This window comes from Erpetoichthys calabaricus, chromosome 5 (assembly GCF_900747795.2).
Source record: "Erpetoichthys calabaricus chromosome 5, fErpCal1.3, whole genome shotgun sequence".
NCBI lineage: Eukaryota > Metazoa > Chordata > Cladistia > Polypteriformes > Polypteridae > Erpetoichthys > Erpetoichthys calabaricus.
The window spans coordinates 244,452,460-244,467,905 of record NC_041398.2 but is presented as its reverse complement, the minus strand read 5'-3'; the positions used below and the strand labels follow the sequence as shown (position 1 = coordinate 244,467,905).

General features: G+C 42.9%; 1 protein-coding gene across 1 annotated transcript in view; it reads right to left on the bottom strand.

Annotated features, from left to right (window-relative positions):
* Positions 1-15,446, bottom strand: part of slc10a7 (solute carrier family 10 member 7) — a 501,455-nt gene that overhangs the window by 72,521 nt on the left and 413,488 nt on the right. The window contains exon 8 of the mRNA XM_028802719.2: positions 8,952-9,117. Coding sequence (XP_028658552.1) covers positions 8,952-9,117 — 166 coding nt within the window. The remainder of the gene's footprint in view (positions 1-8,951; positions 9,118-15,446) is intronic.

Here is a 15,446-nt window from a genome sequence, read left to right as displayed (position 1 = left end):
ATGAACTGTCAACTGTGGGACCTTCTATAGACAAGTGTGTGCCTTTCCAAATCATGTCCAGTCAACTGAATTTACCACAGGTGGACTCCAATGAAGCTGCAGAAACATCTCAAGGATGATCAGGGGAAACAGGATGCACCTGAGCTCAATTTTGAGCTTCATGGCAAAGGCTGTGAATACTTATGTATATGTGCTTTCTCAATTTTTTTTATTTTTAATACATTTGCAAAAACCTGAAGTAAACTTTTTTCACGTTGTCATTATGGGGTGTTGTGTGTAGAATTCTGAGGAAAAAAATGAATTTAATCCATTTTGGAATAAGGCTGTAACATAACAAAATGTGGAAAAAGTGATGAAGAGCTGTGAATACTTTCCGGATGCACTCTCTCTCTCTCTCTCTCTCTCTCTCTCTATCTATCTATCTATCTATCTATCTATCTATCTATCTATCTATCTATCGGCTTCATGCATGTCAGAAACCTCTTCAGGTGTATTAGGAAACCAGATAAAGGCAAAGTGATCAACAGAGACAAAAATCTAACACACAAAATGTCCTGAAAGGTGACTAAGAGATCAGATGACCTGTATTCAATGAGACTGGACAATTGTTATATAGACAGAAATTTCAAGGGTAGTGGCTCAACCCAAAGGATCCGATGTTTGATGAACGGTTTGATTTGGTGAAGTAAGCTTAAATGCTGACAACGCACATGTTCTGTACAAGGCATTCATGGGTCTACTGAGAAAAGAAGAGTGTTCTTTGCTCCCCTTGCAGAGGAACTTCGTTGTCGCTTCTTACAAGAAAAAGGCGATGGAAAAAGAAAAGGAGGATGCAACATCAACAAGCTTCTGTTCCAAGACTGCCGCTTTCCCCCAGGAAAGCAAACTCAGTTAGAGTCAGGTGCCCCTTCCATGGAATAGGAACCAAAGCATAGAGAGAAGTGTGTACATTGCAACAGGTACACATGTTGTAAATGTAGAAAGGATGGTCCTTGGGTGTGTGGGTGGTCCTTGAATTTGATGATTGTATAGAGCGCAGAACTGACCTCTCTGTACTACTCTTTCCTCTGCATGTCCTGGAGTACAAAAGAAACACCACCATGCACCAAAATGTGTAAATGGGGCCAGATCGTAAAAAAAAAAAAAAAGAAATGAATGAATGATAATTATAACAAAATGGGGTGGTACGGTGGCGCAGTGGGTAGCACTGCTGTCTCGCTGTTAGGAGACCTGTAGTTCGCTTCCCGGGTCCTCCCTGCATGGAGTTTGCATGTTCTCCCCGTGTCTGCGTGGGTTTCCTCCCACAGTCCAAAGACATGCAGGTTAGGTGCATTGGCGATCCTAAATTGTCCATAGTGTGTGCTTGGTGTGTGTGTGCCCTGTGGTGGGCTGGCGCCCTGCCCAGGGTTTGTTTCCTGCCTTGCGCCCTGTGTTGGCTGGGATTGGCACCAGCAGACCCCCGTGACCATGTAGTTAGGATATAGCGGGTTGGATAATGGATGGATGATTTTATATATATATATATATATATATATATATATATATATATAGCGAGAGAGAGAGAGAGAGAACCCCTATCCATGAACCATGGCATCCAAGAAGAGTGTGGAAGCAACGAGGCCTACGAGGAAGGCTGCAGTATCCACAACAGATGTGAAAAAGGAACTTACCGTGAAGGTGACCCCCCCCCCTTCCAAACAGTAACCTTTGTCTACCTCTCTGCCAGCCACACGGGACATCATCACTCCTCACTAAAGTACAGTTACTGCAATTTTTAATTATTTTTAATTTTAATTATAGTTATTTTATTGTATAGTTTTTTAGGATATAGCAGGTTGGATAATGCATGGATGGATAACAAAATGTAAAAAAAGGAAGCGAAGGGGTCTAAAAACTTACAGAGGGCACTGCATATCTGAGACAAAAATACTTGTTTTAAGATGATAATTTCTTTACACTTTCAATTATTTTACTTCAATTAAAGATTAGACTTTTGTTAATTCTTTGAATGAAAGATCAAGAGAATAAACCTCAAGGTTCTTTTTCACAAACTATTTTGTCATGTTATTTTCTAACCCGCTTAATCGCAGGGGGTGCTGGAGCCTGTTCCAGCTATGATTGGACACAAGGCAGGAACAAATCTATTCAATCCATTGTATGGCGAACACACTCACACACCAAACCACACACTAAGGCCAACTTAACGTCGTCAATCCTCCTAACCTGTATGGCTTTGGACTGTGGGAGGAAACCCACACAGATAGGAGAAGAACATGTAAACCCCACGCAGGGAGGACCCCGGGACACAAACCATGTCTCCTTACTGCGAGACAGCAGCTCTACCACTGCACCACCAGGCTGCCCACAGCCCATTTTGTTTTTATTTATCAAGGATGTCAAAATTAGTGAAGGAAAATGTAAATAAATGCAAATAAAAAGAAGAAGAATAAAAAAGCAGGTAATGGAACCTTCCCCTCTGTGCACCACATATGACCCCTCTGGCTTGTCCCAAGTCCTCGCCGCTCACTAAGCAGCGCTAAGGTGCCGCAGAGCACCCATCACGATGGCTGAAGCCATTTACGCCCTTTAACTCATTACCCAGTAATGCACAAAGAGCCATTGTTGGAAACAGGATTGTCTGCCAGGCGCTTTATTGCCAGCAGCGCCCTAAATTACTACATAATATCCTGACATAAACACTAGATTAACATTGACTGCTGTCGACACGCCGCGCCATAACAGACCACTTAAAGCATAAAAGCCCCAAGCCCTATAGCTTTTCCACAACAAGCGGGTCCTTTTCAGTGCCTCTGTTTAGCACTGCAGGATAATGTGGCGTTACTGATGGTGCTGTGGGGGAGGCTGAGTGTCAGCTGCATGGCCACTTTGTGTGTTGATGTCAGACCCGTGAGGCACAGCCACAATGGTGCCGAGAAGCCCCTCCAAGATCTATGCTTGGAACATGGTGTGCTGACTCTGGCCTTTCAGTTGTTTCTTTGTTTTAAAGTTTGCAAAAGGTGATATGATTCCAGACGGTTCATGTTTAATTTCCAAGATTTGGGCACATAACAATAAAATAGGTATTAAAAATAACACATTTTGGCAAAAAACAGTGTGAGACCATTTACCCCGGCCAATACCCCCAGTCTGCTAGATGGAGCCCTCCCTGTAGCATGGAAGTGCCCCGAAGACCAGCAGGGAATTATGGACAATGGAGTTTTTATTCCCAGCCCTGCTGGACACCGTGGGGCCCACCAGAGGACGCTGCAGGGAGGCTCAAGGACTCTTACGTGCCCTATAACCCAGAAGAGCGTCATGATCACATGACAAGAAGAAACGACGTGCATCCGGGTTGAGGAAAAAGGACTTTTACCCTGACCTGGAAGTCATAAGGACTTGTGGATTGTTGGACAGGAACACTTCCGGGTCAGGGGGTATAAAAGGACTGCAGGAAAGCTCAGACACTGAGCTGTGCTGGGAGGAAGGGTGGCGAAGTGTCTGGGAGAGGAGGATTGGTATTTGTAGTGATCATTGATTATTATATGTGTAGTGCGGAGTGGAGGGTGCTTTGTGCACGTAATTATTATAAAATAAAGAAGTCTTGGACTTTTACCTGGTGTTTGGCGTGGTACCTGAGGGTTCAAGAGGTCGATAACAGCCTCTACTGCTACAACAGATATTACAAATATAAATCATATTAAATTGCCATTAAGTGAGGGCAGAGGTCTCCTGTACTGTGGCTGCAAGTTTTCATTCCAACCCTTTTCTTAATTAGTGCCCAGCATTTGCCATACTTTTAATTGATTTGCTATTCAAGACTCAGATCCCTTCATAGTTTCCTTTTCCTTTAATAGGCAGTGCCATGCATGTGCCCATAAGAGGCAGTTTAAGGGCTCAGGTGATGGTAAGTCTCCACCAATCCAGGTGGTGGCGCTTTGTGATAATGTTCTCTCTTCACCTTCTTCTGCAGACCAGAAGATTGACAGCTCTCCTCCACCAATGTCACTTCCGGTGTCCGTCCACCTGGACCTGCCATCTTCCTGCCCGGCTGCCACATGACCACAAGACCTTCCATCTTGCTAAGTCACAAAAAGACTCTGGTCTGAGAAAACTTGATTTTTGTTTTTCATGTGCATTATTTCGGAAACAAAATACTTTCAGTTATATGGGGTTTTCCCAATGGTGCCCAAACACTCTGTCTCTGTTACAGTGGGGCAAAAAAGTATTTAGTCAGCCACCAATTGTGCAAGTTCTCCCACTTGAAAAGACGAGAGAGGCCTGTAATTTTCATCACAGGTATACCTCAACTATGAGAGACAAAATGAGAAAAAAAAATCCAGAAAATCACATTGTCTGATTTCTGAAGAATTTATTTGCAAATTATGGTGGAAAAAAAGTGTTTGGTCAATAACAAAAGTTCATCTCAATACTTTGTTATATACCCTTTGTTGGCAATGACAGGGGTCAAACATTTTCTGCAAGTCTTCACAAGGTTTTCACACACTGTTGCTGGTATTTTGGCCCATTCCTCCATGCAGATCTCCTCTAGAGCAGTGATGTTTTGGGGCTGTCGCTGGGCAGCACGGACTTTCAACTCCCTCCAAAGATTTTCTATGGGGTTGAGATCTGGAGACTGGCTAGGCCACTCCAGGACCTTGAAATGCTTCTTATGAAGCCACTCCTTCATTACCTGGGCGGTGTGTTTGGGATCATTGTCATGCTGAAAGACCCAGCCATGTTTCATCTTCAATGCCCTTGCTGATGGAAGGAGGTTTTCACTCAAAATCTGACGATTCATTCTTTCCTTTACACGGATCAGTCATCCTGGTCCCTTTGCAGAAAAACAGCCCCAAAGCCTGATGTGTCCACCCCCATGCTTTACAGTAGGTATGGTGTTCTTTGGATGCAACTCAGCATTCTTTCTCCTCCAAACACGACGAGTTTTTTTCATCTGACCATAAGACATTCTCCCAGTCCTCTTCTGGATCATCCAAATGCTCTCTAGCAAACTTCAGACGGGCCTGCACATGTACTGGCTTAAGCAGGGGGACACATCTGGCACTGCAGGATTTCAGTCCCTGGCGGCGTAGTGTGTTACTGATGGTAGCCTTTGTTACTTTGGTCCCAGCTCTCTGCAGGTCATTCACTAGGTCCCCCCGTGTGGTTCTGGGATTTTTGCTCACCGTTCTTGTGATCATTTTGACCCCACGGGGTGAGATCTTGCATGGAGCCCTAGATTGAGGGAGATTATCAGTGGTCTTGTATGTCTTCCATTTTCTAATAATTGCTCCCACAGTTGATTTCTTCACACCAAGCTGCTTACCTATTGCAGATTCAGTCTTCCCAGCCTGGTGCAGGTCTACAATTTTGTTTTTGGTGTCCTTTGACAGCTCTTAGGTCTTGGCCATAGTGGAGTTTGGAGTGTGACTGTTTGAGGTTGTGGACAGGTGTCTTTTATATTGATGACGAGTTCAAACAGGTGCCATTAATACAGGTAACGAGTGGAGGACTGAGGAGCCTCTTACAGAAGAAGTTACAGGGCTGTGAGAGCCAGAAATCTTGCTTGTTTGTAGGTGACCAAATACTTATTTTTCCACCATAATTTGCAAATAAATTCTTTAAAAATCAGACAATGTGATTTTCTGGATTTTTTTTTCTCATTTTGTCTGTCATAGTTGAGGTATACCTATGATGAAAATTACAGGCCTCTCTCATCTTTTCAAGTGGGAGAACTTGCACAATTGGTGGCTGACTAAATACTTTTTTGCCCCACTGTATATTATTATAGCAACCAAACCATAATGAGATGCAAAACAAGCCAACACATGACCAGCTAACCTGTGTTCAACATACAATATCTGAAAATAAAACAAGGTAAAGGTCTCAGTAGTGTTGATCTGCTCAGGTCCTTAAAACATGCTGACGGTATTCTTTGATAAAAAGAAAATCAACAATTTTGGGAATATCTGCTGTGGCACAATGACAGCAGCAATGTGCCACTGAATTAAATAATAGATTTAATTAACAGCAAGACTTGACTTCTGATTAAGAAACTGGTTGGAATGAAATTGGTTGGAGCTTGAGGCCTTGACTTAGCTGTTCATCTTTTTGCTCACTTCAAATCGCATTTCTGTTTTAGGGAAAAATGTGAAGCAATTCAGAGGACTGAATCCTAATAAACAAGGCAATTAAAATGAAGGGAAAAGAAGATAAATTAACAGAAAAAAACTGGTCACTAATTCAGAAAAGGCTTGGAATGAAAACTCACAGCCACAGGAGCGCTGCAGAATGGAAATCCGGCAGTGTTTCTCAACCAGTGGGTCCCAAAGCCACCTTTTTACCTTTTTAAGATCACTGGGGGAGCCGCCGTGGGAGGCGGCATTAATGGTGCCCTCACAGATATGCAAGACACTCATGCCATGGGACACTGACACACCCACATACCATGACAGACACTGGGTTTCAGACGTGACACTGATAGGATGATGCAAGGTGAGACCGAAAACAGTTGGGGTGCCAACTGGGAAAACCCCATTTGCCACAAAAATAAAGAAAATCTTTTAGCAAAAATAAGTGCTTGGTGGCGGTGCAAAGGTCGGCAAGTTGCCATTGCTTATGAGTGCATGAAGCGTCTGTGTGATCTTCCTTGTGCCTATTTAAGCCCAATTTAAGACGTCACTTCCTGCGAGAGTTACTCCTTTATACCAGTCGGACCGGAAGGGGCAGAGCTTCTTTGGCTCTGTTGACCTCAAGAGGCGGTTTCTTAAGATTGTGAGGGAAAAGGGAGACAAGACTGTTAGCAACAGCGCTCTCTGTCATCCAGGGGTGGTATCACATACCCTTGTTGAGCCCTGAAGGTGAACCTCATGCATGACACAGCTTTGATGATCCTTTTCCTTTGTTTTGTAATGTTGACTCATTAGACCACAGAGCACGATTCCATTGTGCTACTTTCCATCTCGCATGAGACTGAGCCCAGAGAAGATGGGGGTGCTTCTGGGTAGCGTTGATGTATGGCTTCTGCTTTGCATAGTAAAGTCTGAACTTGCATTTGTGGTTGCAGCAGTGAATGGTGTTGACTGACAACGGTACTCCTGAGCTCATGTAATGATATCCGTTACAGACGCATAGCTGGTTTTTAAGGCAGTGATGTCTCAGGGATTGGAGATCACACACATTCATAACTGGTTTTAGGACTTTGGCTGGACTTTTTGAATCTTTTAATTACCGTATTTACCCGTGTACCACGCGCACATTTTTTCCCGAAAATTAACAAGAGAAAATCAGGTGCGCGACATACACGGGGAAATTTTTTTCTGTGATGTTTACTTGTTCTGCTTGAGCTCTCTCTCTCTTGCTTGTGTGCGCTCTCTCTCTCTCTCTCTCTCTCTCTTGCTCGTTCGCGCATGCTCTCTCTCTTTCTCGCTCGTGCGTTCATGCTCGCTCTCTCTCTCTCTTGCTCATTCGCGCGCACACTCTCTTTCTCTCTCTCTCTCGCTCGTTCGTTTGCATGCATGCTCCCTCTCTCTCTCTTGCTCCTTTGCGCATGCTCGATCTCTCTCTCTCTTGCTCGCGCGCGCATTCTCTCTCTCTCTCTCTCTCTCTCTCTCTCTCTTGCTCATTTGCACGCATGCTCGCTCGCTCTCTCTCTCTCTCTTGCTCCTTCGCGCATGCTCTCTCTCTCTCCTGCTCCTTCGCGCATGCTCTCTCTCTCTCGCTCATTCGCGCACACACTCTCTCTCTCTCTTGCTCCTTCGCGCGCACGCTCTCTCTCTCTTGCTCCTTCGCGCATGCTCTCTCTCTCTCTTGCTCATTCGTGCGCATGCATGCTCTCTCTCTCTCGCTCCTTTGCGCATTCTCTCTCTCTCTCGCTTGCTCGCGCGCTCTCTCTCGCTCATGCTCGCAACTTGGAGTTTGAGGCCCTGACTAAGTTGGTCTCCTTGTTGGCTCCCTCACTTCACATTTCATTTCTGTTTGGGTGCCACTTAAGGAAAGCAATGAAGCAATTCAGAGGAACGATGAAGAAATCAAGGGAAACAAATCTTAAAAAACAAGTAAACTAAAATTAATTCAAAAGAAGTTAATTAGCAGCAAAAACAGACCACTAATTAAGAAAAGGGTTGGAATGAAAACCTGAAGCCATTGCGGCCCTCCTGGACTGGAGTTGGGCACCACTGCAATAAATATATGTTTCATTTTAGCGACTATTTACATTTTTATTCCTGTGAGTGGTTGTGTAGGTAGGGGCCCCAGTGCACTGCTTTGCCCGGGGGCCTGTAATGCTGGTGTTGTCACTGGTCTGAAGAACCAAAATGGTGATTAGGGGATGGGCTGGCCATGCACGGCATTGCTGAAAGCTCAGAGTCAGCCTCTTGCTTTGATTCCCCAGAAAGCTAACAAATTACCATAACACAAAAGTGAGATGAAAGGGGCGAGATATGCACACACAATCCTTACATGTAATGAATTAGGACTCCTGTAATGAAGGACACGGCCATGAATGGCGAAAGATGTCCTTCTCAGACACCTGTAAAAGAACAGGTTTGTGGTAGGAGAGGACAGTCACAGTCGAGTTTGCTAGTAAAAATATGTGCCTTTGATGTTAAGATGCACTGATGTTATGATATATTAACAGTGACAGGGTCTTAAAGAACAGATGAAAAAAATACCAGTGTGGTATAAGGCATAAATAAAAGCTTTGAAAGCTTTTTTTTTTAAAATGTATTCTTTTATTTTGCTTATTCATTTCAGGGATGTGGGCTTTGCCGTCCTTGTGAAGTTTTCATATTCTTGGCGTTTTTGGAGCATACGTCTCAAGTAATGAATACATGCAGCTATACGATTAAAGTCACATCCTGACTCAAAACTAAGAAACTCTCAAATGAACAGAGAAGACCCCCCCACCCCCACCACCAAACAAGACTTTAGAAACAATTCATTTGTCCACTTACTGATAAATACGATGACGACCAAGCTGAACTTGTCCAGGTCAATGTTGGGATTGGAGAATGTATCGCAGAATGTGGTGTAAATAATCATGAGGAGAACGCAGCTGCTGATGGCACCAAAGGGGGGCTTCTTTCTCTCTAGCCACTCCTTAATATACCGTCGAACTATCTGAAAAGAGAAGCAAGAGAAGAGAGAAAAGATGAGGCTCAACAAGTCATTGTGAAAAGTCCCGCAAAGACAAACAGGGCATTACTGACGCGATGTGACAGCCGAGTGGCATGTCGAGACAGCGAGCTTCCCCCCTGGGCTTTAAAGCTTTCCGGGAGCGCAGCCTCTCTGCTTGGGAATTTCACCATTCGTAATGCTGCTTTCAGTGGGCCGCCCATAATGAGAGCACATTTTCGGCTTGCTTTCAGCGGGGTCCTAATCATGCCAGATGCTCTTCGCTAGCTGTCACCAAGACAGGCCCATTAAACCTCCCTTAAGTTTTGCTCCACTGTTGATTCTAATGGATGGACGTAATTATCAGAGTCCCCTTTGTATCAACAAACACTTTCAAGTGCAACTTCTTGAATATGGAGGAAGAACAAAAAAAAATCTACTGACATCCTTAGGAATTTCAGGAGGCTGGCTAATCGAAAGTGATCAGCGGAACATTTTAATATTTAAATAGCCAGTGATGCACCAGAAGTTCCTAATTAAATTATAACTCAGGCTTGAAAAGCAAAAGTGCATGTGTTGTGGGAGTTTAAATAATTGAACCGCTTTATATCTAGTCTATCCGTTAACGTGAAGACAAATGGTACTTGCAAGCTTTTAGACTAGCGATTCCAGAGAAATTAAACAACAGGATCCCGTACACATTTTACCCTTCAAAGTTAAAATTCAAACTGACTCCGCCACCAAGGTGAAACTTTTGAAAGTCGAAGAAAAGTGCTTTATCTGCTAATGCTTCAAGGCATTTGTCATTAGGGTGCAAAATGGTTTTTACCATTTCTTGAGGTGGCCTCCATGTTTTACGATACAGCAACTACTTGCTTCACTTTTGATTGTTTTTTCTTTGCAGAAGAAATTACAGTACAGCAATAACTAAGAAAATTAAATAATTCACACCACGCAAAGCAAAACAAAGACATGCTGCAAAAATAAGAATACAAGAGGCACTTCAAAAGCTTACTCAACTCATTAGGTCATCATAGAAATGAATGCCAACAACACACGACAAGAGAAAGAATTATGTGCAGGTGAATTTTGTAGACTGTCACCGTTCTGGAAGCTGGAGGTCTCAATATGAGACCTTAGCTGCTCCTTCTTCTTTCATCTATTTCATCTTTTCATCTACAGTCAAAGTAAAAAGTATGTGAACCCCCAGGAATTCTCTATATTTATGTCTAAATTCCCATATAAAACATGGCCGTATCTTCATGTCAGTCCCAATAATGAACAAACACAGTCTCCTATAACTAAAGATACACAGATTTTCAGAGAATTTTTCACCATATGGAATAAATCATTCAAACTGTGAAACTGAAGGTTGGAAAAAGTGAACCCTAAGCTAATGACTTTTTAAAAAGCTCATTGCAGTCCAAAATTCGCACACCTGGAGTCCATTTAATGAAACGAGTTCTGAGGTGTGGTGGCCTACAATGACTTTGATTGATAAAAAACACTCTAAAGTTTGAGTTTGAGCTTTTGACAAGAAGCATATCCAGATGGGAATCATGCCTTGCACAAAAGAGCTAGCTGTCTGAAGAGCTACGATCGAGAATTGTTCATCAACATACGGCTGGAAAGGTTTACAAAGTCATCTCAAAGATTTGAGATATTCATCAGTCTACTGTTAGGCAAGTTGTCTATAAATGGAGACAATTTGGTATTGTGGCTACTCTGCCTAGAAGTGGGTACCCTGCCAAGATGACCAGAAGAGCACAACGCAAAGTCAGCAATGAGGTAAAGAAGAACCCCAGAGTGACAGCAAAGGACTTGAAGTCATTAGAACTGGCTAACATTTCTGTTCACGAGTCAACTATACGCAAAACATTGAATAAGGAAGGAGTCCATGGCAGGACACCAAGAAGGAAGCCACTGCTTTCAAAAAAGAACATTGCTGAACGCCTGAAGTTTGCGAAAGAGTACTTGGACACTCCACAACGGTACTGAGAAAATGTTTTGTGGAGTGATAAAACCATAATTGAACTATTTGGGAGGAACAAGCAGAACTTCATTTGGCGTAAAAAGGGCACTGCATATCAACATCAAAACATCATCCCTACAATAAAGTATGGCGGAGGGAACATCATGATTTGCGCCTGCTTTGCTGCATCAGTGCCTGGACAGCTTTGCCATCATTGAGGGGGAAAATGAATTCACAAGTTTATCAAGAAATTCTCCAGGATAATGTGAGGGTGTCTGTCTGTCAACTTAAGCTCAGAAGAGGCTCGGTGATGCAACAGGACAATGACCCCAAACATGGCTGCAAATCCACAGCACAATGGCTTCAGAAGAACAAACTCTACCTTTTGGAGGGGCCCAGTCAGAGCCCAGATCTCAATCCTATTGAGATGCTGTGGAATGACTTGAAGAGAGCCATACACAGAAGACAACCAAAGAATATGGAAGAGTTAAGGCAGTTCTGCAGGGAAAAATGGGCTCAGATTCCACCCGCCCGATGTGCAGGTCTGATTTGCAGTTACAGGAAGTGCCTGGTTGAGGTCATTGCTGCCAAAGGAGGGTCAACCGGTTATTAAATCCCAAGGTTCACTTACTTTTTCTACTACCACTGTGAACGTTGAATGCATTTGTAAAATAAAGACATGAAAGAGTAGAATTATCTGTGTGTCATTGGCTTCAGCTCTTTGTGTATATCAGGACCTGTGACTTAGATGAAGATCAGATCACTTTTTATGAGCAATTCAGGCAGTAAACCAGATAATTCCAATGGGTTCACGTACTTTTTACTTTGACTGTATTCCTGTCTTTTATATCATTTTCTGCCACACCGATTGCCGTCCTGTCCTGGACCACATCCATAAACCTCCTCTTTGGCCTTCCACTGTTCCTCATGCCTCGCAGTTCCATCCTCCACATTCTTATTCCCGATGTCCTCCTTATCTCTCCTCTGCACGTACCCAAACCACCTCAATCTCGCATCTCTTACTTGGTCACCGAACTGTCGTACCCGTGTTGTTTCTCTCGTTCCTTAACCTGTCTACCCTCATTACTCCGAGAGAAAATTGCACCATCTTCAACTCTGCCACTTCCAGCTCTGCCTCCTGTCTTTCATCAGTGCCACCATCTCCAAAGCATACAATCTAGTTGGTCTCACTACCGTTTTATAGACCTTCCCTTTCACTCTTGCAGTTAACTCTTTAAGAACAATCTTGAATCTGAGACCTTTGCACTAAAATCAAATTAGATTATGAAATAAATAATAGAAAAAATAATACTTCTTCCTGAAAAACAACAAATGCAGGACTCTTGGGTGACCTAAAGAAATGTTGCAACTTGGGTGTGTGCTTCTTCCTTGTTTCAAGAATATTCAAGGATCCTCATTTATAAAGTGCGGCCAAAGGCCGGGAACAGAAAGAATGGCGGTGTTCAGTCCAAATTTTAAAATTTCAGCATATACCGTATATATCAGATGAATACCTAAATGATGATCTATTACAGCGGGGAAAATAAGTATTGAACGCGTCAACATTTTTCTCAGTAAATATATTTCTAATAGGGCTATTGACATGAAATTTTCACCAGATGACAAGTAACTCGCACATACAAACAAATCAAAACAAAGAAGTCCATATATTAAGTTATCCTCTTTAATAAAATCCCTGTGTGCGTCCAGGTGTCCGTGTGTGTGTGTCTTCTGGTGAAGTGCACATGCGCGGGGCACGGTGCGATGCGCAATATTACTGTCAGAGAAAGTTGGAGGCGTTTTATGGAAATACAAATCAGTATTACTGCAAGAGGAAATTAAAGGTACATAATACAGTGACGCATATTACAGCCACATACAAGCCAGTATTACTGCCAGAAGAGATTAAAGGCATATTACCGACGCGCACGCCTGTATTACCGCCAGAGAAAATTAAAGGTATATTACGGACGTACAAGCCAGCGGATGTACAAGACGGTATCCTTCAATAAGGGCGCGCACAAAAAGGCGAGCCTCAAAAGGGCGACCTCAATTGGGCGCGCGTAAATAAAGATCTGCACCTTTGTTGCTCTTCACTTATTCCAGAGCCATTTGAACTAAATTATCTATGAACGCCTTTATTCGCCACGCTCAATTGAGGTCGCCCTTTTGAAGCTCGCCTTTTTGTGCGCGCCCTTATTGAATAGAGCCGTACAAGACAGTATTACTGTCACAGAAAATTAAAGACACACAATACACGGCGGCAGCCCACGAAGAACGGTCAGCTCAGTGAGTAAACATCAACAAAAGAAAGGCTGAAAGAAAGAAAAATACGACCAACAAAAAGAATGAGGTCAAAGTCCCTTGCCATTTAATATGGACTGTGCCTACTAATGTTTATGCACTACTGTTCTAGCGCCCGTTATTGTAACGGGCTAAATGACTAGTATGTAATAAAGTGGAATGAAACAGGGAATAAGTATTGAACACATGAAGAAAAGGTGGTGCAAAAAGGCCTGGAAAGCCAAGAAACCAGCTGACATCTGTCAGGATTTAGAAAGCAATCCTGATAGCCCCCTATCAGTGCAAATGAATATCTGCCGGTTTAGTCCTAATTGATGGCCTAGAGAAAGGTTTCTCATTCCCAAGGTGTCACACAAGAAGCATCTCATGATGGATAAAAGCAAAAAGCTCTCTCAAGACCTTCACAAACACACTGATGGCATTGGTGACAAGACGTATTCCTGAACTTCTGAATGTTCCAGTGAGCACTGTTGGGGCCGTAATCCGGAAGGGGGAAGAACATCATTTCACCATAAAACGGCCACAACCAGGGGCTCCTCGCAAGATTTCTGACAGAGGAGTCAAAAGAAGAATCAGAAGAGTTGTCCAAGAGTCAAGAGCTTCAGAAAGACCTGGAATTAGTAGGTCCAGTTGTTTCAAAGAAAAGAAGAAGTAATGCACTCAACCGCCATAGCCTCTATGCACGCTTGCCGCGCAAGACTCCAATGCTGAAGAAAAAGCATGTTGAAGATCATTTAAAGTTTGCTGCACAACATTTGTATATGCCAGTGAAATACTGGGAGAATGGAGTCTGTTCATTTGAGACAAAAATTGAACTCTTTGAATGGAGAAATGGCATTGCACATCACCCCAAAAAACACCATATCAACAGTGAAGTTTGGAGGTAGGAACATCATGGTCTGGGGCTGTTTCTCAGCATATGGTACTGGCAGACTTCATATAACTGAAGGAAGGATAAAGGGAGAAATGTAGCGGGACATTGTTGATAAGAATCTGCTGCCATCTACCAGGATGCTGAAGATGAAACGAGGGGGGACATTTCTGCAAGACAAGGATCCCAAAGACACAGCCAAGGAAACTCTCAACTTGGTTTCAGAGAATAAAGCTGCTAGAATGGCCCAGTCAATCACCTGACTTGAATCCAATTGAAAATCTACGGAAAGAACTGAAGATGAAGAGTTCACAGAAGATGCCACTGGAACCTTCAAGGTATGAAGACAGTTTGTGTGGAAGAATGGGCCAAAATCACACCTGAGCAATGCATGCGACTCGTTTCTCCATACAGGAGGCATCATGAAGCCATCATTACCAACAAAAGCTTTTCTACTACGTAATCAATAAATTTCAGAGAGAGTGTTCAATACTTATTGGCTCCAGCAGACCCCCGTGACCCTGTGTTCGGATTCGGCGGGTTGGAAAATGGATGGATGGATGTTCAATACTTTTCCCCTGTGTCATTCGACTTTAATAAACTTAACTATATTTGGACTTATTTGTTTTGATTTCTTTGTATGTGTGGATTACTTGGATTGTTACTGACATCTGGTGAAAATTCCATGTCAATAGCCCCATTAGAAATATATTTACTAAGAAAAATGTTGACGCATTCAATACTTATTTTCCCCGCTGTAAATCTCTTATAAAGTTTTTGCTGTAGGTTTAGGATTGCTCATTAACGGTTATGTAACAAGATGTTAACTAGGACTTCTTCTGGTGCATCTCAACACCTCAGGCAGCTAATAACAGCTACACAACAATTACGGGATAATTTAGGGTAAAATGGAGGAAGAAGAAGAAGCCCATTCACCTGCTTGGTTTCTTAGCATTTACATTGTGAACTTCTGTGATTTTCAAGACTTATTCATTCAAACTCTCTAAGGATGCCTTTATTAAGATATTTCTGGACGTGACATGCTTCATTAGTTGACCACATTCACTGGTAAGGTGACTCTAGATTGGCTCAGTGTGAATTAGTGGGAGTTTCTGTGGTTGGAACCCACTCCAAAATTTCCTTCCTGTACAAAGTTCTGTATTTTAATACATTCTTGCTTACAAGGGT